General features: G+C 35.0%; 1 protein-coding gene across 1 annotated transcript in view; it reads right to left on the reverse strand.

The window, feature by feature from the left end:
- Positions 1 to 24,494, reverse strand: part of LOC108284334 (cadherin-10) — a 163,419-nt gene that overhangs the window by 19,435 nt on the left and 119,490 nt on the right. The window contains exons 6-7 of the mRNA XM_017501015.2: positions 4,080 to 4,267; positions 1,996 to 2,249 (exon numbers count right to left, since the gene is read on the reverse strand). Of these exons, the coding sequence (XP_017356504.1) occupies positions 1,996 to 2,249; positions 4,080 to 4,267 (442 nt within the window). The remainder of the gene's footprint in view (positions 1 to 1,995; positions 2,250 to 4,079; positions 4,268 to 24,494) is intronic.

Here is a 24,494-nt window from a genome sequence, read left to right on the forward strand (position 1 = left end):
TGGAGTGCAATGGCGCGATCTCAGCTCACGGCAACCTCCGCCTCCTGGGTTCAGGCAATTCTCCTGCCTCAACCTCCTGAGTAGCTGGGATTACAAGCACGCGCCACCATGCCCAGCTAATTTTTTTTGTATTTTTAGTAGAGACGGGGTTTCACCATGTTGACCAGGATGGTCTCGATTGTGTACATAAGAGGATTCGTTCCTCCTCGTCTTTATACTTGCATCCTAATTAAACATTTTATTTCATTTTATTTTAAATATCCACAGATATATTTTGACATATAATAATTACACATGTATAGGAGGATTTAAATTCTATTTCATTGCGTGGAGAAATATCTTAAGTATGCCACTTGATATACATTTAACTAACAATATTACCTTTTATTTTGTAATGTCCATTTTAAAATCAGAAACAGAATACAGCCTGCTAAATCATGGAATCTCTGCCAAGAAAATGCTTGGTAAGTATTTAATGGGGAAAATTAGGCCTCTGTATTGGTTATGTAAAACCATCAAAGGAAAAATAAAAAAGATAACACAAGGAATGCAGCAACTTAGATGTTGGTAAATGAATTGGGGAAGAGGTATTTATGAGAACATCATGCTGGCATGTACAGGTTTCTTCTGCCAATATGTAACCTGTGATGCTGCGTGTGAATATAAGAAAACATATTTATGTGAAATTATATAAATATAAAGTAACATATATATTCATAAAATATATGACTTCATTTGAAGATATAGCAGACCCTGTAGAATTTTTAACTGGGTCAAGTCATATGGCATATAAAATTAGAAGTTCCCTACATGTGCTGTGGCTCAGAAGTGAACATAACGATCTGAACTCATACTTGACTGGTTCACATAGAAAATGGGCAAGCAAAATCAGCCTGCAGAGATTTAGGAAAATAAAGGGAATCCAAAATACACGGTGGATGAATGGATTGTAGTAAGGGTTCATTTTCATGCTGAAATTATGACAATATGTATATTTATTTAATGTAATAGAACAAGTGTCATTGAAACTGATTATTTTTCATTTTCAGGAGTTTATCGCATCTCCTATGTTTTTAAGCTGTCATAAGAAGGAAATATATTGAAAAGACTCATCTTTCTGGAATGTTCTCATATTTTTTGAAAAAAGCAGAATAAATAAATAAAGATAAAACAACACCAGAATCCTCTCAACTTTGATGGTTGTGTATTAGGGGAGTTTCTAAAATCACAATGAACAATTGCTAAAATCATAATATTACCACATTGCCACATTGTAATTACTTTTTTTTAAAATTGAGACAGGGTATTGCTTTGTCACTGGAGTTCAGTGGTGTGAATGCAGCTCACAGCAGCCTTGACCTTCTGGGCTCAAGTGATCCTCCTGTCTCAGCCTCCTGAGTAGATGGGACCACAAGTGTGCACCACTATGCCCAGCTAATTTTTTATATAGGCTGGATCTCAGTATGTTTCCCAGGCTGGTTTCAAACCCCTGAGCTTAAGCCATCTGTCCAACATGGCTTCCCAAAATGCTGAGATTACAAGTGTGAGCAAGCACACTCGGCCTACTTTTTAACTGTTAAAACTTCTCTCATTCAACCTTATATTCCATTTAATAACTTGAAAGCACAAAAAAAGTGGTTTGGCTACATTGCAAATGGAGAGCTCACATAGTACTCTGTTTCTGTACCAGGGATCAGAACTAGGAACACCGTAAGGAGACATGCAGGTGTAACAAGCAAGGTTTCAATCTAAAGGGCATGATAAAAATAAGAACACCATGAAGCTTGTGCATGCCCTGCCCCAAAACGTTCAGAGACAATTTACTAGAAATTCTTGGCTTCATCAAATTTTTATACAACTGATGGAAGGATTCTTTCATCGTTCATTGGATTGAAGGTTTTAAATAGAATTTCATAATCCCTATAGGTATTTCAACTTCTTTTTTTTTTTCATTTTAAACAGCATTTTGTTTTCATTTTTAAAAGGCACACTTACCTAATGGGGCTGGAAATAGAATCTGGGTCCCTTGCCATTACAGTACCAATGATTGTGCCCACTTCAATATCTTCATGAACTTCAAACAGATAGGAGGACCTACTAAACACAGGAGGTTCATCCACATCTTCTATAGAGATTTTCACTATGGTAGTATCTTTAAATGGTCCTAGGTAATAAAAACGTGGATCTACATGGGTGTTTTCTGCTTCTACTTTCAGAGTATAAACTCTTCGGCTCTCAAAGTCAAGTGGCTGTGTAAAGAAATAAATCATCAAATTAGAGTGAGGGAAACAGGACCAGATTACAACATGATTTTTAAGTTCTGGTTGAGTTCTCTCAAGTAGTTCATTAATTATAAATAAAAAAAGACTAATGCAAATAAAAATATAATCTTTATGTTTCGCTTAGGATTCAACTTTTACGTTTCATTCATTGAATTAGTAATCCTTTGGAACATAGGATTTCCTATGAGACTTTAAGCCTTGGAAAAATTGGAATGGATATTCAAACCTATCTTGCAGATGGTAACATTACAAAAAAATGGGCTGGTGATTGTTCTGTGTGTTTGTGTGTGAATGTGCATGTGTTGAGGTGCTAGCTACTGCAAAATTTTTCTAAGTAAATACATTCAGTTATCTTTTCACATTTGTGTCATGATGTTTTGATTCAATGTAATGGGCTTATGACATTATAAATATTATGAAATCTTGGAGACTAACATAAAATTTTCAAGTTATGTCAAATATTCTAGATAAGAAAATCCTTCTGTAATAAGAAAACAAATGATAATAATTTGGTAAATAGGTTACATTATGAAACAAAACACCTTAAACATTCATACAGTTTAACTATCAGAAGCATAAAATGGAGTATTTTATATCTCTTCCATTCTAAAATGTATGTTTTTTAAGAAATACATTTTTCATTTTTTATTTTTTTGAGATGGAGCCTTACTCTGTCACCCAGGCTGGAGTGCAGTGGTGCAGTCTCAGCGTATATCAGCTCACTGCAACTTCCGCCTCCTGGGCTTAAGCAATTCTCCTTTCTTAGCCTCATGAGTAGCTGGGATTACAGGTGCATGCCACCACACCTGGTTAATTTTTGTATTTTTAGTAGAGGTTTCACCATGTCGGCCAGGCTGCTCTCGAACTCCTGACCTCGTGATCTGCCTGCCTCACCCTCCCAAAGTGCTGGGATTATAGGCGTGAGCCACTGTACCTACCCAAATATATGTTTTGTTAACAGATAAAAGACATTGTTAGTTTGAACTCCCTGCATCTTTTATTTTTATTTCAAAAAGAATCAGATTCTATATGCGTTACTGCTGCTATCTGGTCTGAAAAATTACAAGACAGCTAGCTGCTTTTCCGTTTGCTAGTCACTGTCCATTTAATAACAAGTGGTTTTGTACTTTGTACCTTGCAGAAGAATCTCAGGATAGTTTAATTATTAACTAATGCCAATGTAGTTACTTTATGCATGGCATTTCATTAGGACCTAAAGTTTAATGTGCCTTATTTTTTTCTCATAATGATGGCACTGACACTACAATAAAAAACAGGTTACCTTTAAATTGCATCACTGAGCATATGTTAGCAGAAAAGTTTCACTTATATAGCAGAAGGGAAAATGTGAACAATTAAATTATGTTCCAATCCATGCTGTCTCTTTTATTAGTAACTCTAATTACTGCTTCATACATCTGGATAGATGGCATGGCACTTTTTATATCTCCAACTGGGATGATATATTGCCATTATTAGGTATTAACTACACATTTTAAAATAAAACAAGTAATTATGAGGGTTATCAAGGTGGCTTAGAAATATGATCACACATATTTTAACCTGCCTTTATATTTTCTAAAATTGCAGATTTCATGCCTCAATCAATCAAAACCTGTGGTCAAAATTTTCAAGGAGCTCTTTGGCTTTATGTCTTTCTTATGTATGCACAATATAAATTAAATTTTTGGAAAATTAGAGTGGTATCTTGCAATGGATAATTCATGAGTGAAGAGTACATAATGCAATCCCTCCTCCTGAAACACCCAGATGCTTATTTATATGGATGCTGTGTACCTTTTTCACAGTTATGATGCCTTCCTGTGTGTCCTTCTCAGTCACGATGTCAAACATATCAGTACCGTCACCATCAATAATTCGGTATTCTACTTCAGCATTTTTCCCAGTGTCAGCATCAGTTGCTTTGACACTTCCAATGGCTGTGCCAACTGGGGAGGATTCAAGAACCCGAAGATGAATAGTGTCTGTAAAATATAAAGAAAAGAAGAGAGAGAGAGAGAGAGAGGGAAATTATACTTCTCAATAGAATAGCCAAAAGCAAAATGTGTATGAGGCAATAATATAGATCTTAAACTCTAAATCAGATGTTGACAAATGATGAATACACATAATATGGGTAACATTAAGGTCTAGGAACTTCGGGGGCTTTGGTCTGTGTATATTATGAATAGTGAAAACCAAGTCCTAACAGTAGGAGGAATTCTGGTTTAAAAATGAGTATGTTCTAGTGAAACCCCATCTCTACTAAAACTAAAAAAAAAATTAGCCAGGCATGGTGGTGGGTGCCTGTAATCCCAGCTACTCAGGAGACTGAGGCAGGAGAATTGCTTGAACCTGTCATGCGGAGATTGCAGTGAGCCCAGATCGCACCATTGCACTCCAGCCTGGGCAACAAGAGTGAGACTCCATCTCCCCCTCTACCAGAAGAAGGAGCATGTTCACAAAAAGCGATGGCTTCATGTCTTTTGCAGGAACAGGGATAGAGGGGGAGGCCAGTATCCTTAGCAAACTAATGGAGGAACAGAAAATCAAATACCACATGCTATTACTCATAAGTGGGAGCTAAATAATAAAAACTCATAGACACAAAGAGATGAACAACAGATTCTGGGACTTACTTGAGGGTGGAGGGAGGGAGGGAGGAGGAAGAAGAACAGAAAAACGGTAACTGCTTAGTACTAGCCCTAGCACCTGGGTTATGAAATATATATCTGTACAATAAACACTCATGACACAAGTTGACCTATTTAACAAACCTGTACATGTACCCCTGAACCTAAAGTTAAAAAAATTAGCATGTAGCTTCTTTCTTTCTTTTTTTTTTTTGAGATGGGGTCTTTCTATGTTGCTCAGGCTGGTCTGAGCTCAAGCTATCCTTCTACCTTAATCTCTGGGGTAGCTGGGATTACAGATGCAAACCACTACACCAAACAAGCATATATTTATTCATTGCATAGATCTGCTTTGAGTTCAGAAATGCATTTATGTGTGTTCACATAATCACAACAAACCACAGGATATACAGTAGTTGTTTTTATTATGTTCTATTTAGTTTTTTACTACTCATACTTATTTCAACCGTTGGGAGAACATTAAAAAAACCCAATGAAATCAGCCATAATGGGTAGGAATCTTATTTGTGCTTGTGACAGCAGGAACAAAGGACAGTCTGTGGGAAAAAAATGAAGATGCCCTTCACAGTGTCAGAGTAAAAACACTAAATACTGACAAACTCCCTTTCATTCCAGGGCAAAACAAGAATTTGAATTTATCTACGTTTTCGGTGTACCTAGATGTTCTTCCAGCATGAACAACCTCTACTGCTAATGAGATTTATGTTTCAGCACCTGATCATAAACCACATATTTCTGACGGATTAATCGACCCCAAGTACACTTCTGATTATAGCACCTTCTTGCTCATAAACCTTAAGTAATTCTTCTTAATATACACAATAAAGTCCAGACCTCTTAGCTTGTCACAGTCTTGCCTGGATATATCTCTCCTATATCATTTTACACTTAGTTACTTCCACGAAAGATAGGCACCAAATTGGGCTTTTCAACTTTTTCTAGTCAAAATTTAGTTTCCTCTATCATTCCCATATCACTATTTCTTTTTTATTTTTCTTCTTCTTCTTTTTTTTTTTGAGATGAAGACTCACTCTGCCACCCAAACTGGAGTGTTAGAGGGCAGTGGCATCATCTAGGCTCACTGCATTTTCGACTCCTGTGTTCAAGTCATTCTCCTGCTCCAGCCTCTCCAGTAGCTGGGATTACAGGCACCTGCCACCATGCCCAGCTAATGTTTGTATTTTTAGCAGAGACAGGGTTTCACCATATTGGTCAGGCTGGTCTCGAATTCCTGACCTCAGATGATCTGCTTGCCTCGGCCTCCCACAGTGCTGGGATTACAGGCATGAGCCACTGCGCCTGGCCATTTTATCACTATTTCTATATTTCTCGTGGTATTTTTCTCACATAAAATTTCTTCCCCTTATCCTCAGGATACCATAACGCAGTTTACCAAATCTGAGAAAGTGGTACTGTTCAAAGCTGACTGTTGGGCTATGCCAAGCCAAGGAGAGAGGTCTCAGAAGGGATGAGCTAGCAGACACTTTGTTCTCAGGATTCTAGTCCCTAGAATTGTGAGAAAACACATTTGTGTGGTTTAAGCCATCCAGTCTGTGAGCAGACTGTTGTCTGCAGTTGTCACAGCCTTAACAAGTGACTACAGGCAAATACATAACACTATTTTGGAAATCATTTCCTAAGAGACGTCATTGAAACTCAGTTTCCATCACACTGTAGTTGGCCCCTTAGCCTGCATCCGTCTTCGTCGTTCTATCTCTGGTAACACACCGCTGAAAGCAACTCTCAACTCCTTACTTTGCTACCATCTTATTGGTTCTCTTTGCCTTTGCTGATTCTTCTCCGTGGGACACCTGTTCCCTGGATATTCGGATGGCTCCCCTGCTCTCTTCCTTCAGTTGACTGCTCTACGTGGACCTCCTCAAGAGCTTTCACTAATAGCTTAACAGAAAATAGCCTTATCAAAAATAGTACTTGCAATCACTTCTATCACGTGTCATCACCAGGCCTCCTGTTATCTCCTTATTTACTTGTATGGAACATAAGACTATAACAGAAAACAGGCACTTCCTACTTTAAGGATTCATTTGAGTGTAGTAGCCACCATGTCATTATTCATATATTGGATAAATTATTTGTGTATTGTATTTTGTATAGAAGCTTCCTAACTAGTCTGCAACTGAGGGAATGTGTTCTCTTTCCGGGTCCACAAGGGGGCGGAGTTCTAAGGGCAAGAACTTCCTAGCGCGGTGCCCCGCTCCCATTTCTCTCCATCCGGGAGGTTTAATGATTTATGTTTAAATTTCACAGGCGCAGAAAGAAACTAAAAGTCAAGTCACTCCAGCGGAAGTCCTAAGGAACTCCTTTCATTGGCCAGAGGTCTAGGAGAAGGAGGTGGTTCCTCCCAGGTTAAAAGTCCCCAGTTCCACACCCTTTTGGACGCCAGGCAGGTTTGGATCCCCTTCACGAACACTCACTCGTGGAAGCCGTCTTTCTCTCTCCTGGATTTCCCCTCTAGAATCCCCTGCCACACTCTTCGTGGAAGTCTTCTCTCTTCTCCTTTTTTTTTTCCTCATTCTCTACCTAAATAAATTCACTTTCTGCAAAAACCGTTTGGGGTCCAGTATTTACTTTACAAGGGCACCTGGTCCCCTCTCTCATTCTTGAGAAAGAAAGAACCGTGGAGAAATGTCCTCTCAGGGGAGCTAAGGGCTCCCATGAACACCAACACTAGCTCCTGTGCTCGGCCAAATCAAATCAATTCGTACACACTCAGTCCACATTGCAGCCCTGCTGCCCCTTAAAAATATTCATCTTATTAATCTTTATTTAGAGTTTCAAAACTTTTTTTTTTTTTTTTGAGACAGAGTCTCGTTCTGTCGCCAGGCGGCAGGCTGGAGTGCAATGGTGCAATCTCGGCTCACCACAACCTCCTCCTCCTGGGTTCAGGCAATTCTCCTGCCTCAGTCTCCTGAGTAGCTAGGACTACAGGCGCGTGCCACCATGCCCAGCTGATTTTTTGTATTTTTAGTAGAGACGGGGTTTCACCATATTGACCAGGATGGTCTTGATCTCTTGACCTCGTGATCCACCCGCCTCGGCCTCCCAAAGTGCTGGGATTACAGGCACAAATTAAATTTTATACAGTGGCACCTCAATAAACGATTTATTACTCCTTAGCAAAGGCGATCTTTCTAAAATACAAAAATGATATCACTGCCCCAGTGAAAGCACTTATTGTTAATGTTAAGTGTTTAATTTCATTTGGTGTATAAAGACCTATAAAATTTGGTTTCTGCTAAAATCTTCATTATTACTAGTATGTGTATTCTCAAAGCTAGAGCATATAGGAAATGCAGCCACAATATTTTTTTAATTAATGAGTTTTCATTTAAAAATGTGAAATACAAGGGCTATTTAACAAAACAAGTACAAATATATGGATTATTGGATTGAGAAATCTATCTCTCTATCTGTCTAAACTTGAATCCATCATTTAGAGAGTACAGATTCTTTTAGAGTTGGCATGAAACATTTAATTCAATCTAACCAAATACTAAGTTATTAGGCAAGGCTGAATACAATTTAGTAACCACTATCTACTAAATATTCTGACTACACTACAATTAAGTTAAAGGTTAACACAGAAATGATAAGCTGAAATCCTTACATTCCTGAATATGTTAAAAAATAGAATTAAACATAACAGATAATATTAAGATGGTGAAGGTTAGAAAATATTGCCAACACTTATGCGCTAATAAAATTGAATACCTAGCCTTAGTGGGAAATTCCTAAAAATAATTAAAAATATATCAAAACTTACAAAAGAGAAAATGAAATATGATTTAAAGTATTCTGCCCTTCCAAATCCAAACAGTTCACTTAGTTGTCAAGGAACACTCATGGAAAAGAAAATTCCAGTCTTACACAAAGACTCCTTGAAGAAAAAAAGTGGGGTTCCTATCATAACTCTTGAGAATAGTATACCCTGATATAAAGCCAGACAGGAGAAGAAAACTCCAGTCGGCATATAGTGTGATCAATATTCAGGCTCTACCACATGGAAATGCATAACATTTAATAAGTTCATTTAAAAATCTTTTACTTTAAAATCACTTATGTAAAGTCTCCTTTATGATAAACACTCTTCTAATCATTTTACTACTAACTAAATTTCTGACTTTGTTCAAATTTCACAATCTTTGTGATTAAAGTCATTCTTTTTTTCTAGAGATCTCACTGTGCATTTGGTTGTCATGTCTTCTCACTTTCCTCCAAACTGTGAGAATTCTTTAATCTTTGTCTTTCATGACTAATATGGTTTGGCTGTGCCCCCACCCAAATCTCATCTTGAATTATAGCTCCCACAATTTCCACATGTTGCAGGAGGGACCCATGGGCGTGGGTAATTGAATCATGGTGGCAGGTCTTTCCAATGCTGTTCTCATGACAGTGAATCAGTCTCACGAGATCTGATGGTTTTATAGAGGTGAATTCCCCTGAACATGCTCTCTTTTGCTTGCAACCATGTAAGAGATCCTTTGCTCTTCCACCATGATTGTAAGTCCTTCCCAGCCATGTATAACTGTGAGTCAGTTAAATTTCTTTCCTTTATAAATTAGCCAGTCTAGGACATGTCTTTATTAGCAGCGTGAAAACAGACTAATGCAATGACTTGACACTTTTAAAGAATACTTGTCAAGTTACTATGCAGAATTTCTTTCAGTGAGGGTCTGTTCGATATGTTCTTGTCATTAAAGTTATGCATTTTTGTCAAGACCATCACAGGAGCAATCTGTTCTTAGTGTATTATTTCATAGCAGGGAGTATCTGATGTCAATATGTCTTATGACTGGTAATCTTAAGGTGGTTAAGGTGTTTCTGCCAGTTTTCTCCTTTGTTAAGTTACTATTTTTCTTCATAATTATTACACAACTTGGTGAAGATATTTTGCATTTATGCAAATATCTCATTTCTCCTAAAAAATATGCCCACTAACATTAGCATCAGTCAGTGATCTTGCTGGCAATAATACTGTGGTTTACTAAGAGGGATTTTCAATTTTTTTTCATTCAGTTCCACATTTATTATTTGAAATTCTTCTACAGGGAAAAGCTGCCACTTCTCTCTTTTATTTTTACTTATGCATTTATTTATTTATTAGATCAGTATAGACTCAAAAACATTTATTTTATTTATTGGAATCTAATAATATGGTTATTTATTGTTTTCTGCAAATTCTTCCAGATTCAGCCATTGGATGCTTTTGTTTTTGGTTGGGTTCTGGTGCCTTTCAGCATGCCTCCATCATTCTTTCAGCATGCTTCCTTAATTTCTGGCATCACAAAATGTTCCAAGTCCATCTTATATATTTTGTGCCCAAGCCCTCAAATCAAACAAATTTCCATATATGCCTGATTGCTTCTGCTGGAGAAAGAACCATAATTAAAATATTAAAAATCAAAAAATAACTATTGCTTTGTAATGTGGAAATATGTCAAAATATGTACATGAAAGTATTTTTATTAGAAATAAATCTATGTATTGAATATAAAAACCTAAATAACAGAAAGTTGTTTTTTTAACATGTTAATTTATCTTTGTTTTAGAAATCAACTATCTGTATGTTGAAACCTATTATTTATAATTTTAGTATTTAAAACTTTTCAGCAAAAGAAAAAATTCAGTACGAGAATAAAATGGAAGTATTTAAATAGCAATGCTATAACAGAACTGATTACACATTTTTTTTATAATTTATATTTGTAAAGTAGTCACACATTTTTATTTAATCACTAGTGCTGAAAAGGGCCTACAATTTCATTTCTTGGCATGAAACACTACTGTAGTGCCAAAAACACTAGTCAGTACTACCGCTGTTTTCACATTGATATAAACTAGGTTTTCTTGGAGATTTGCTGTTTCTAAGTCTGAGGAATTAAAAGGAAAGTGAGAATAGGATTTCTTCATGAGACCAAAATTAACTGAGATATCAAAGATTAATGGGATCCCAGAAAAGTACAAAGAAACAAGCTGACTTTCCTCTACCGGCCAACAGTTAGAAAATCTGATAATCAGTAAAATAATAACAATTCAGGCAATTAAAATATATTAAATCATATTTGGTTTTGGCAGTGCAAGCTAAATAATTCAGTTTAGTATCTTAGTGAAAAACAATATTTGTGGATTACACGTAAAAATAAAAATAGTTGTATGAAGGTGGTGAAAAAACGCAAGCCCAAATTGAAGGGAAATGACAACCTAGAGAAGCAAGTGAAAAGTTAGGGGCTTTTTTGGCCTGGGGATATTTGCCCTTTTCACAAAATTTATCTTTATTTTTATGGCCTCTTGAAGCAAGGAGGGCATAGACCAAAGTCAAGGTTATCTACAAGTTTATTTACCGAAGGAGCAGATAGACTCCACAGTAAACTAAACATAATGAGCTTTGCACTAGGTGTAAGAGGGATCCAGATTGTAAGCCACCCTTGACAATATTTTAGATTTCATAGTGTAGGCTCAGATAACCCAGGTACATATCTACGTTTACAGACACAAAAAGCTTTAACTGCTAGGGAAGAGGGTGACACTGTGGTACCCACAATGGATTGGGATGAAGGATCATAAAGCAATGTAAAATTACAGACAAGAAAACCTCTAAGCTTGTCCTAACTAGGAGGACCCTTCCTGGGTGTCTTTTGCAAAAGTGAGGGACATTAGTAGTTCTGAAAAGTTTCTTGTATAGCTCAGTGAGAGTATAGTTGTAAACATTTAGCTCATAAAGCCACAAAGGAAGAAAAATGAAGGCACTAGTTATCCTAAAATATATAACAACACATCAAATGCATGTTGGAGAGAGGAACAGATACACACACACACACACACACACACACACGTATACACATATTTATATACATATATACACATAAATACAAATTTATATATACACACATATACACAAATATATAGGCAAACTAAATAATTCAGTGTAATATAGTGTATAGATACACATGTGGATATATAATGCACAGTTTTAATAAGCTAATAGATCTTTAATATTTTAATGAAATATCTTATTTTCCTTCTTTAGTAAAAATAAGCCTTTGAAACTTTCCACTGAAGGTAAATTCAGCCCTGCTGCAATGTTGCAGGTTTTTCTGCCTCAAAGATCACAAGATCTCCCCTTTCAATGAATATCATGTTTTTTTTCCTGTTCTCTGCATGTCTCAACATAATACTTGAACTGAAAACTATCAAGTCATATTTGTATATTAATAAAGTTATTTTAATGCCAAAGGCAGCTTTCACCCACATGGGAGTAGGTAATCTCTAAATTATTTTGCAAAAGATTAATTTTGATTTTTTTGCATGTGCACTTTTTTTTTTTTTTTTTGAGACAGAGTCTTGCTCAGTCACCCAGGCTGTGCTGCAATGGTGTGATCTTGGCTTACTGCAACGTTCATCTCCCGGGTTCAAGTGATTCTCATGTGGCAGCCATCTGAGCAGCTGGGATTACAGTTGTGCACAACCACATCTGGCTAATTTTTGTATTTTTAGTACAGGTAGAGTTTTGCCATGTTACCCAAACTGTTCTCAAACTCCTGGCCTCAAGTGATCTACCTGCCTCAGCCTCCCAAAGTGCTGGTATTACAGGCATGAGCTACTGTGCCCAGCCCACATGCAATAGTTGAGTTAAAAATTCTCAGTCTCTATCTTTGTTGTTTTCCCCAGCAATCCTAAACTTATAAAATAATTTTTAGCAAAACTTACAGTTTATAAAACAATGTAGATCAATATTTTAATGATCTTCAGTTAAGGATTTCTAAAACAACAAAACAAAATTAAAAAAGGTTGATAAATCAGTCTATACTCAAACTAAAACCTTCTATAAAATAAAGATCATGTAGAGACAGTGAAACATTTTACAAATAAAGAGAAGATAGTTTCAGCACACATATTTACAAGTATATATTTAAAGATCTACAAGAAAAGGCAGAATAATTAGTAGAAAAATTCGTCAAGGATGTTGATAGAAAACAATTTCCAGTGGAGGAAACATAAAGATCCATAAACAGAGACAACTGTACTAAAATTAAACTGAGTAAATGCAAATTAAAGCCAGGATATGACACCTTTTTTAAAATTATGCATGAAGTTCTGGGATACATGTGCAGAACATGCAGGTTTGTTACATAGGTACACATTGTGCCACAGTGGTTTGCTGCACCCATCAAACTGTCATATATATTACATATTTTTCCAAGTCTTTGCTATTGTGAACAGTGTCGCAATAAAAATATGTCTGCATGTGTCTTCATAGTATAATGAGTTATAATTCTTTGAGTATATACCTAGTAATGGGATTGCTGGGTCAAATGGTATTTCTGGTTCTAGATCCTTGAGGAATCACCACATTGTCTTCCACAGTGGTTGAACTTGCACTCCCACCGATAGTGTAAAACTGTTCCTATTTCTTTATATCCTCTCCAGCATCTATTGTTTCCTGACTTTCAATGATCACCATTCTAACTGGCATGAGATGGTATCTCTATTTTCATCTGCATTTCTCTAATGACCAGTGATGATAAGATTTTTTTTTAATGTTTGTTGGCTGCATAAATGTCTTCTTTTGATAAGTGTCTGTTCATATCCCTTGCCCACTTTTTGATGGGGTTGTTTTTTCTTGTAAATTTATACTTATGAAAAATTAATAAAAGTTAAGTCTGACAGTCCCATGTATCAAAAGTATGTAGTAGAATACAAACTATCATGCAGAGTTGATGAGTGTTAAATTTGACACAATGACTTTGGGAAATGTAGTTTCCTAGAGGTGCTGTAACAAAGTACCGAAAACTATGAGACCAATAACTACAGAAACATACTCTCTGGCAGTTCTGGAGGATAAAAGCCTCATAAGGACATACTCTCCTTGACTATCTAAGAGCAAATCTTCCCTTGCTGCTTCTGCTACTGGAGCTTGTGGAAATTCTTGGTTCCCCTCAGCTTGTAGCTGTACCACTATCACCGTTGTATAGTGAATTTCTTCCTGTGTATTCACTTGGCCATCCCTATCTATGTGTCTTAATTACCCCTTTTCATAAATATACCATTCATATTGGATTAGGGCTTTAACCCTAACACCCTCATTTTACACTGATTTTCTCTATTTCCAAATAAGCTCAAATTCTGCAGTACTGGAGGTCAGTAATTCAGCCTACATGTAGACATAAGCCATATAGAATTGTTGTTTTTAAAATGAAGGAAAAAAGGAAGTAAACCAAAGTGACAAAGAGCATAAGGACAAATGAATAAATCATTGTATAATCACACATCTCAACAACATAATACAAAAGTGAAAAATGTGAGCTATACTTACATGGAAAAACATGGTGAATCTTAGGTACATATTATTGAGTGAAAAAGACAAGTTTCAGAAAATGGTGTATAGTGTGATACTATCTTTATAAACCTCAAACAAGAAGACTCAGTGTACTATTTAGGAATACATACATACTACTATGAATATATACACACAGCTGTATGCATATACACCTCCTTAACCCCAGACACTATCACAGGGTAATTAACTCTGGACTTTCTAAAAGGAGAGAATGATATATGTCCATGTAAAGTATTCCTAACCTTAGTCATTATGGTGTACTTTTTCAGGTGGTGCTACTTAAATTCTTTTGTATTTATTAAATACTACTAGAAAATTTAAAGCATACAAAATAAACACATATACAACACAAGTAAGTTTTTTGTTTTGTTTTGTTTGAGATGGAGTCTTGCTCTGTCACCCAAGCTGGAGTTCAGTGGGGTGATCTTGGCTCACTATGACCTCCGCCTCCTGGGTTCAAGTTATTCTCCTGTCTCAGTCTCCCAAGTAGCTGGTATTACAGGCACCTGCCACCATGCCCAGCTATTTTTTTTTTTTTTTGGCATTTTTAGTAGAGTTGGGATTTCACCATATTGGTTGGGCTGGTCCCGAACTCCTAATCTCAGGTGATCTGCTGGCCTTGGCCTCCCAAAGTGCTGGATTACAGGCATGAGCCACAGCATCTGGCCACAAATAATTTTTAAGTTGTGAATTTAAAGTATGGGTAGTATTCCTGGCACTCAACAAAGCAAATACAGATTTAAGATTTAAACAGAAAAACAAAAAACAGAAAAGCAACAACAACCCAAGCATACAAAACACTCCCAAAACAAAACAACTTCTAGCAGCGTACCATCAACAAGATGGCTAATATTGGAGTAATGAGATGCAGAACAATCCACACACACACACTCTTGTTAAATATTTTTAAAGAAGTGAAAGTTGACATAAAAATATGACCAGACTCTAAAAAATGACTCAGGGTATTTGATATTAAACCAAACATAACGGAATATTAAAAATATAATCATTGAAGTTAAGAAAATAATGAATGGGTTAAAAAGAAGATTAACATCATCCAACAAGAAAATAAGTGAGTTGGAGGATAAAAGGAAGGAAGTAAATGTATTTAAAAAACTAATACGCAATTGTGAGTGTTACAAAGATTAAAATGTCAGTGGACCTTTCAACAGCAACCCAGATCCTAGAAATTTTTGAACAATAGTATCAAAATTTAATGATAATGTTATTTTGAACCTTGAATGCTCACTTTAGCCACCATATTATGTGTGATAATCCAATGAAGAAGGTTTTAGATTCAGCATAGTCCCTTTGGACCTTTGTAAAGAACCTAGTGAAGAATCTATTCTAGGAAAATAAGGGACTAAATCAAGATTTAGGAATGCATGAGATACAGAAAGCTAGAATCCAAAGCAAGAAAGTTAAAAAAATAAATAAATAAAAAACAAAGAAAGAAAGAGAAAAGAAAAAAAGAAACGTCTGGCATAACAGGTGTTCCTGTCTATGGAGATCAGCCAGCCTGTGCTGGCACCAGAATACTGAGGGCTTCAAGATTGCCTCTTCACAATTGCCAGATTGAAGCAAATGCTACAGGGCTGTTCACTAACAAATTTTCAGCAGCTGCACACACAACACAAGCCTGTGATATCTTGGAAAAGATAACCTTGCTAAAGACAATCTGTCATATCCATCAGTTTGAAATAATTACTTAGGAAATAAAATGCTCACCTTTTTCTCTTTGAACTTTGGGAGCGATGGTATGCTCTGTTACAAATTTTTACACATACGACCTAAATTTTACAGTTAACAGCAAAGCATTTTTGAAAATTATACTAAAATATCAGTTTTTGTCTTAATGAAATTTTCAATACATTTAGTGCTGTAGTGAGAGTGCTCTTGGGACAGAAATCCCAAGAGGGAGGTTGACAATGGTGAATATTAAAACAAAACAAAAGCACACAAAAGAAACCTTTTATAGCATGGAACTTATATTTGCAAAGATAACCGATATAGAAAACCAGTGGGGTCTGGGAGAGTGGGGAGTGACATTATATTTTCAGAGAATAGAATGATGTGTGACCGATGTCCGTTTTTATCAATCCTAAAAGCAAGTCAATGAGTAATGTATAAAAATATCTCAACAAATAACAAGATGATATTAGTTAGAAAACTGTAGCTTAATCCTAAACTAAAAAGAGTAATAAAGTTGTCATCTGTGAGATTTAGAGCTATAGATGAGAATGGAATGGATGACTTATTTTATATATGTATATATACACATACATAGGCATACATAAATGCATTTAATATTCTAGTGAAATTGTTTTTAAAAATTAAATTTAAAAATTTCTTAATGATACTAGCAATAATCAGTTTATGATAAAAAGTTACCATATCATAGAATGTTCTTTTCAAAGAGAGAGAGAGAGAGAACAAAAGAAAAAATATTTCTTCGTTCCATTAATTTTACTTTTACATGGAATTCATTGTGAATATTGTCTCTGGAAATTTGTTCTCAAACATTTTACTTTTAGTTTGACTTCTTTGAGATTGTTTGATTTGTATTCTTAGGCCCGTACTTAGAATCCGAAAATATGTCTGCTTTAAACTTGTCATTATAGTTCTGGTCAAATATCTAAAATTATTTATTACAATATTTTAATTTTTTGGTGCAGAGACAGAGACAATATTCATTACAAGGTATATTTCATGGTTATGAAAGTTACTGTTTTTCATGTTAATTTTTACTACTTCCAAGACTTAAACAGGAAAGTGATCATGCTCCACTGATTCACATTAAAATGAATCTAAATTTTTTAAAATTTTACTGATGATAGAATATAACTATATTGATGATCTATCAGTTCTTTTCCACAGCAATTTGTCTGAAGAAATATAGGTGAATTGTATGTGTGTGCAGGCATGCACATATGTACATTAATTTTTTTCTAAAGCACACATGCACATAAACACATTTATTTTTTCCCTAAAACAAAAATTGATTATATGGCAACTTCAGTAATTAATTCACTCAACAAATTTATATTCAGTTCCCTACATACATAAGTTGGTCACGCTTTTTCTGGAATGATGCTTATGCACAGAAATCATTTTTAGGACAAGATTTATTGGGTCTATTTCAAAATCGAAAAGTGAATTTCTATATTTTATATGTATGAAAAAGTGATTCATTCACACTTCCTAATTTATTTCTAAGGCAAGTCTGTTGAATGTAAGTATCCCACTTTTTCAAGCAAACTGAAATTACTAATTGAGAACCAGCATGCTCTCCCTCCAAGGGTGTTTGCCATTTCAGCGAGCAGTAGGCAGAGAACTAGAAAGCAGGCATAGATTGCTTATGCATACGCTGACAAAGGCAAATGAGTGCTTAAGTTTCATTTCTCCTTAAAGACACCTATTTGCATGCTCCTTATTTTTTATCTTATAGTGACAAAGCTTTAATTATGTGGTATGCTTTCCTATCAATTCTAATTTATAGTTGTTTTAAATTCATTTCCCGGTGTCAGATTGAATCATCTGCTCTCCTTTTAATGTTTAGGCAGATAAATATTTCTTCCTGGTGAGCACATTCTTAGTATGGTTACCCATTTAAGCACAAAGGCATGAATGTGAAAAGGAGAAAGGTAATTGCTATTTCTATATCACATAAATAAAGTCGTATTGAGGAAATAAAAAATCTGGAAGATAATATTGCAAAGAAGCTTCCTAACTGGAAGGTTAATATTGCAAAAAAAAGTTTCCTGAGGACTGGGCAAAATGTGGGGCTACATAAATAAGCACGCTTTCACACTGATACTGACAACCTTACACAATGTCTGCATGGTCGGTTATTAATGATTTCAAACAATTTTGATGCATTTCTGGTTTTTCACTATTCGAGGCTGATATTCCCGGTCACTTGTTCTACCAAAATTTGATCAATCGGACCTTTGCACTTGAATATTTAAAATACTGCCAATTTATGTACAAGAGTTATAAAGAATTGACAGCTCAACGTATGTAAGAGACGTTGGAGGAAAGATATAATAGGTGATTTAAGAGATGTGACAGGGTGATTTCCTTAAGAATAACAAAGTGATGCCAGGAATCAACTGGGAGGGCAACAAAGGCAAACTGCGTACCCTCTAGGTTTTGAGTTTAGTGACAAACAACTGCTGTTTTGTTTTGTTGATAAAAACCAATAAAGTTCAAAGAGATATAAATTGTTTTTATCCTTTATTCTCTACCCTCGTTGCTACTCACATTTACATTAGAATTCTACTTTTCCAGAGTTGAGATGAAAAAGTCATCATATATATGAATCAACGAAATAACATTAGCTTAATTTTTTTATTTGCTTTGTGTATAATCATATTGTAACATCTCTGTGCTGCATGATAATCTAAAATACTTGCTCTAAGAAAAATGACATAATTATGCACGTTTATAAAACATTCCATTGTATAATGTTTAAAAGATGCTTTTTAATGAGCTTAAGAGGAAGAAATTAAAAACAAGATAAAGCTCCTTGGAGGGAACTGCAGAGTAGTTAAGGAAATTATGCAATGCTAAATGGGCATTTAGGAGAAAGCAGAGGAGAGTTGAAAGTCACACCAGAGACTGAGAAACTACTGAGGCTTTCGAATTGAAGTCTTACCAGAGGAAAGAGAGAAACCTAAATTTGTGAGCACCGGAGATACGATCATCAACTTAGCTTTGGGCATTTAAGTTAAATTAGAGCAAAACGAGATGCTGTACATGTCTTAGTTTCCTGTTTGAGCTACTGAAGAAAGTAACTTGACAAAGCTTTTAGTGAAGCTGCCAGGGATCCCCAGAGTCCTGGAAATCCATTTTGCTACATTTCTCTAAAACTGTCTCCAAGTTAATCAGCATCAATAGATAACACACAATGGAATGTGTATAAACAATAAAGGCATATAGGATTCAGGGAGGTTAAGATAAACTTTCAATTAATCACTCATAAATATATTATATTATCCTAGATGTTCATTCTCTTAACAATGGATCTCACCTGAAATTGTAGGTATCCTAAAAACTCTGTAACTACAGCTTTAATTGCATCTAAACAGGTTTGCATAACTAGCTTTCCATCTATATTTCTAAATTTACATCTATCCAGGGATAATGTCCAAGATGTTTTAGAGGGTATCATAATACAGAAGCAGTGTGAATCTCATTACGTAACATGCCAAGTAGTTCAGTCTAAGGCAACGTTCCACTGGACTAACTGGAATGTTCCAAGTAGGTTTTTGTATAATTTCCATATACACGACTTCTTTTTGAGAACTGGAAAACGTATATTTCCCCTGTCTCTGTCATGCTAAAAACATTTAACATAGCTGTTATCTTACGTGTCTATTTTCACTAATATCTCGCTTGCACATGTCAGACTAACATACTGTATTTCACTAGTTACTAGATAGCACTTTTTCTGCAGGCATCTCAATTCAAAATGCTCAAATTCATTTGAAATCCCTGTCCCTCTCTTTCAATAAACACTTCTGGTAGAAAGATTGAAAGTATCTTGTTATTGATATTCTCACCTTTTATCCCTCTAACTTTTATCGACCTGGTTACTAAATCATCTTAAATACATCTCAAATTCCTTTTCTCTTCAGCATTAGTTCAGACTCCATCAACTCTTGCTCTTCCTATCCAAGTAATGTACTTCATTGCTATTAAAATAATTAGTTAAAATAATGAACTGTGCCTGATGTTCTCCAAAAAAAAATGATTTCGTAAATAAGTAGCATTTTTATCTTTTATTCAATCCTTTTCATGATGCCAACAATGTCTTGTAATCTCACCTCTCACAATCCCTGATTTAAACCAAATTACATACATTTCACTGAAGTCTGTTTTTATTCATTTTATTCTAGCAATAAGTAACAAAAATGTTCTTTCCCTTAATGCCCCTTATTTTTCTGCCCAGAAAATTCTTATTCATTTTAGAAGTAGCTTTAAATAATGATCTTTTTCATGATACCCTTCTGTCTAAAATACTTAATTATTTAGACAATTATGGCACTAATCTTTTTTCATTACTCTCCAATTATATGTGTGTACATGTTTATGTTTTGTGTATATATGTATAAATATAAGTATATATAATCATATATATTTTGTGTGTATATATAAGTATATATAAGACTATATATACTGATATTCTATGTATATGTATAAATATAAGTATATTTAATTATATAATTATAGAAAAGACTAAATGTACTTATAAGCATAAGTATATAAAGACTATATATACTTATAGTCTATGTATATGTATAAATATATTTAATTATATAATTCTATATAAGACTATATGCACTTATATACAAAACAGAAACATGTACACACATATATATATATACTATATTTATACATATATACACAAAACATATATATGTAGAGTCATGTTTCACTTAACAGGGATACATCCTGAGAAATGCATTGTTAGTTAATTTTGTTGTTCAAACATCACAGAGTGTACTTACTCAAACCTAGATGGCATTTTCTTCTATACGCCTAGGCTATATGGTAGCTTCCACTACTCCTAGGCTACAAACCTGTACAGCACGTTACTGTATTGAATACTACAGGCAATTGTAACATAATGGTATCTGTGTGTCTAAATATATCTAACACAGTAAAAAATAAGTATGGGTATTCCAATCTTACAAGACCACCATCATAATATGGTCCATCACTTACTAAAATGTCACATGGAGCGCATGACTGTATAGGTACAAAAGCAAGCAAGGGAAAGAGTGAGAGGGACAATGAGTATAAGAGAAACTGAAATGTAAAACAGTAAACGTGTATACTGTGTGTATGTGTCTGTGTGTATGAGAGATAGAGAGTTTGTGCCTGTTTACCTTGCCAAAACGCAAATTAGATGTGGATGTATCCTGTATGTAATTTCTTACTTTAAGACAATTACAGTTCATTTTTATTCCTTAGCACACTACTTTGCACACAGTAGGGCTTCAGTCAATGTTTAATAAATCAGTGAATGCCTTAATAACATAATTTCTTTATAACTCCCTCTAACTATAGGCATTGGGAACATGAGGAAAAATCTGACAAAAGTTGAGGGTATTTTGGTGGTCACAGTAAAAACTCATGCTATATCTAAGCAACATAAGTTGTAGAGCAGTGCTTTTGCATGTAAGTAGGTTCACTTTTTCTAGATAATAAAACAGGGAAAAAGAGACATTTTTAATTTTATTTCCTTCTTTCTCATGCTGAAGCATCTTCCTTGGGGCACACCTGACAAGTTGCTCTAGTTGAAAAGTGCTTGATAATTTAAAAATATGCAAATCAGCCTGGGGCCTACATTACCTTGGGATCTCCAGTAGAGGAGAGGTTGACTCTATTTACAAAGTGAAAATCAGCACTTATTAAATCAAATCTCTCTTGTACCAGGCAGGGATTATGGTAGTCTCACAGCACACTGAATGTACGTGTCTTAAATCCCTATGTATATCATATAGACATTTCCTTGAAAGACCTTGTCTCCTGCAAACTTGTTTATATGGCCAAGCAGTATAAAGATCCCAGAAAAGAGGTCAGTCGCATTTGGTCCTTGAATGTTGTAAAAGCACTAGGAATAAAAGTACAATTTACCTGTCTCTGTATCACCATGCATACACATTTTAAGAATTCAGTGTGTCCTGCCTGAATTTGACTCTATAATCTATATATAAGTAGTGAATCATAGAAGTAACTAAAAGTGAAATGCACCAAGGAAGATTAAGTTTTTGATGTACCAATATCTTCCTAGGTGTAGTGCTTTGAAGTGCAGGCTTTAAGCCAAATAACCTGGATCCCCAACCTGCTTCTTACTTATTTCATGAACAAGTGACTATATATTTACATGACTCCACTTTTTAACTAATGAAAAGAAGATTTTTTTTGGTGCAAAAGTAATCACAGTTTGTGCTGTTAATGGCAAAATCACTTTTGCACCAACCTAATACATTCTCTCATATCGATGATGTGAAGATTAAATCAGTTTATATTTGTACTATATGTTGTAGTATTTAGTACATCCTATAACAATGGACTGTTCTTGTATTATTTATTCGGGCAAACCAGATAATCCTTTTTTAAAAGTAATTTAATGAGCTAAAGTCAGTAGCCAATCAAGAGCATTCAAATAAACACAATCATGCATAGATATGACATTTCTTTTAGGTTTTGCATAATTCTGGAATTGTTTACAGTTGCTTCTGAATTGGTTGTAGTTGTGTATAATCTTTAGAGATAATTTGTTGGGAAATATAAAGAATTGATGTTGAAATTCTCGAGAAGTAAGATTTCCTTCTGTTTATTTGTATACTCAAAAGTCTTCCATCACTTCTGATTTATCTTAATAAAAACTGTCCTTTAAGTGGGAGAATTTTTTATTAATTTTCAGAACTAACATTAACCAAATAAGGAACAACTGATATTTGTCACTATTCCTAATAATCCACGGGAAATGTATATTAGAAAACAACTCATTCACTCTTTCGAGTGCATTTAAGATCGATTTGGATGCTTACATAATAAATATCATATCAAACTCTCATTTAATTTGACATTGGTTATCTAGCTACATAATGCCCTGCATACATATGAGAGAGTCACTCAATCACAGTGACCTTTTGCTTGGAGTTTGTAAGGTTTTTTTCACGCTCATAAAAGCTCAGCAAAGATGACATTACATAAATGTACATTCTATTGGTTCATGACTTCTATTTGTCAACCTAAATTGTGCGTAATAAGGTCTGTGAGTCAGTGAGAGTACAGGAGCATGATTCTATGAGCGCCAGGTTTCTTAGGAGCTCATACCCATTGTCAAGTAGAATGTGAAAACAATCTGTTTTCCTTGACACCTGTCCCTGTGATAGGATGTTTGGAAAAGCACCTACCTGTGAATAAAAGACTCTTTGTTTTTTTTTTTTTGGAACTAGTACCCAGTCCCAGGCACCAACCGGTTGGCTGGAACCCTGACCACCTGGCTAATCAATTTTGCAAACTCTTTTTCTCTAGTCCTTGATCTTCTTCTCTGGTGCCCATTTTTTTTTTCCTTAAATAGATCTGAGAGTCTTTTCAAATAGACATTGTCTGCAGTGTTAAGGCAAACATGGAATTATTCAGGCCTCAGTACTTTACATGTCCCTTAATCATTAACTGTGGTCAAATGAAAATCAATATTGTAACATTTTCTCAGCGATACTTTTTGTAAAACCTTTTGGAAGCAAATACTGTTGTCCCAGTTGGTTTTGCCAAGCCCTACAATGATCGGGTTTCAGTCATTTAATCTTTTCATAGACCTTTCCAGTGATTTTTTTTCATAATTTGACATAGTTTTATGATTTTCTATGTTTTTGTAATTTTAGGGAAAGGAGGAAGGAAAAGGGGTAAACAGGATTAAAAATATTCAAGTGAGAATATCAGGCAGATGGATTTAAAGTATGAAAGTGTAATATTTTTCTAATATTAGCACAATGAAACAGAAAAAAATAAGGATTATTGAATGAATGTTTGGAGAGCAGGAAAATTTGCTGTGGAGTCCTCCTTAATGGAAGTGTTATTGGTACATATAAGGGAAGTACATTCATTTTGTATACATTAATATTTCAATCAAAAGAGTAAAAAATACTTTCAGATATTTTGAGTTTCATCTCTACCTTAAAATCCATGGACTCCTTTGTAGAATTATATTAACGTGCATATATTCATGGTCACATATTGATATACTTTTCAAACCATGAGACTATAAAGATAACTTCAATCAGGCATACAGTTATGATTTTTTATAATGCCAATGATAATTTATAATTATCAATGTTCCTTTGAGTGTAAAGCCCTTTAAACTAATCTCCCATCAACCTCCTCATTCTTGGGTATGTTCCAGCCACAGGAGGTTTCAGTTGTGAATAGACTCCCTTCAATTTCCAACCTTAGGGTTTCCCACATGCTGAACTTTTTGCTTGGCCGATTTCTCTCTCTTTTGGTGGCTAGATCTACTCCATATTGCAGTGTTCCAGTGAAATATCACCTTTTGAATGAGAGTTTCTATTAGCCTTCCCCCTCCCCCAATCATCAAATCCTGCTTACACTGGAGTTGTCTCACACGTTATTCTTTTTGTACAGTAGTGAACCAACCCCTTGCCAGTGTACAATCTTTTACTT

Source organism: Cebus imitator, unplaced genomic scaffold (assembly GCF_001604975.1).
Source record: "Cebus imitator isolate Cc_AM_T3 unplaced genomic scaffold, Cebus_imitator-1.0 Scaffold276, whole genome shotgun sequence".
In the NCBI taxonomy this organism is placed as follows: Eukaryota; Metazoa; Chordata; class Mammalia; order Primates; family Cebidae; genus Cebus; species Cebus imitator.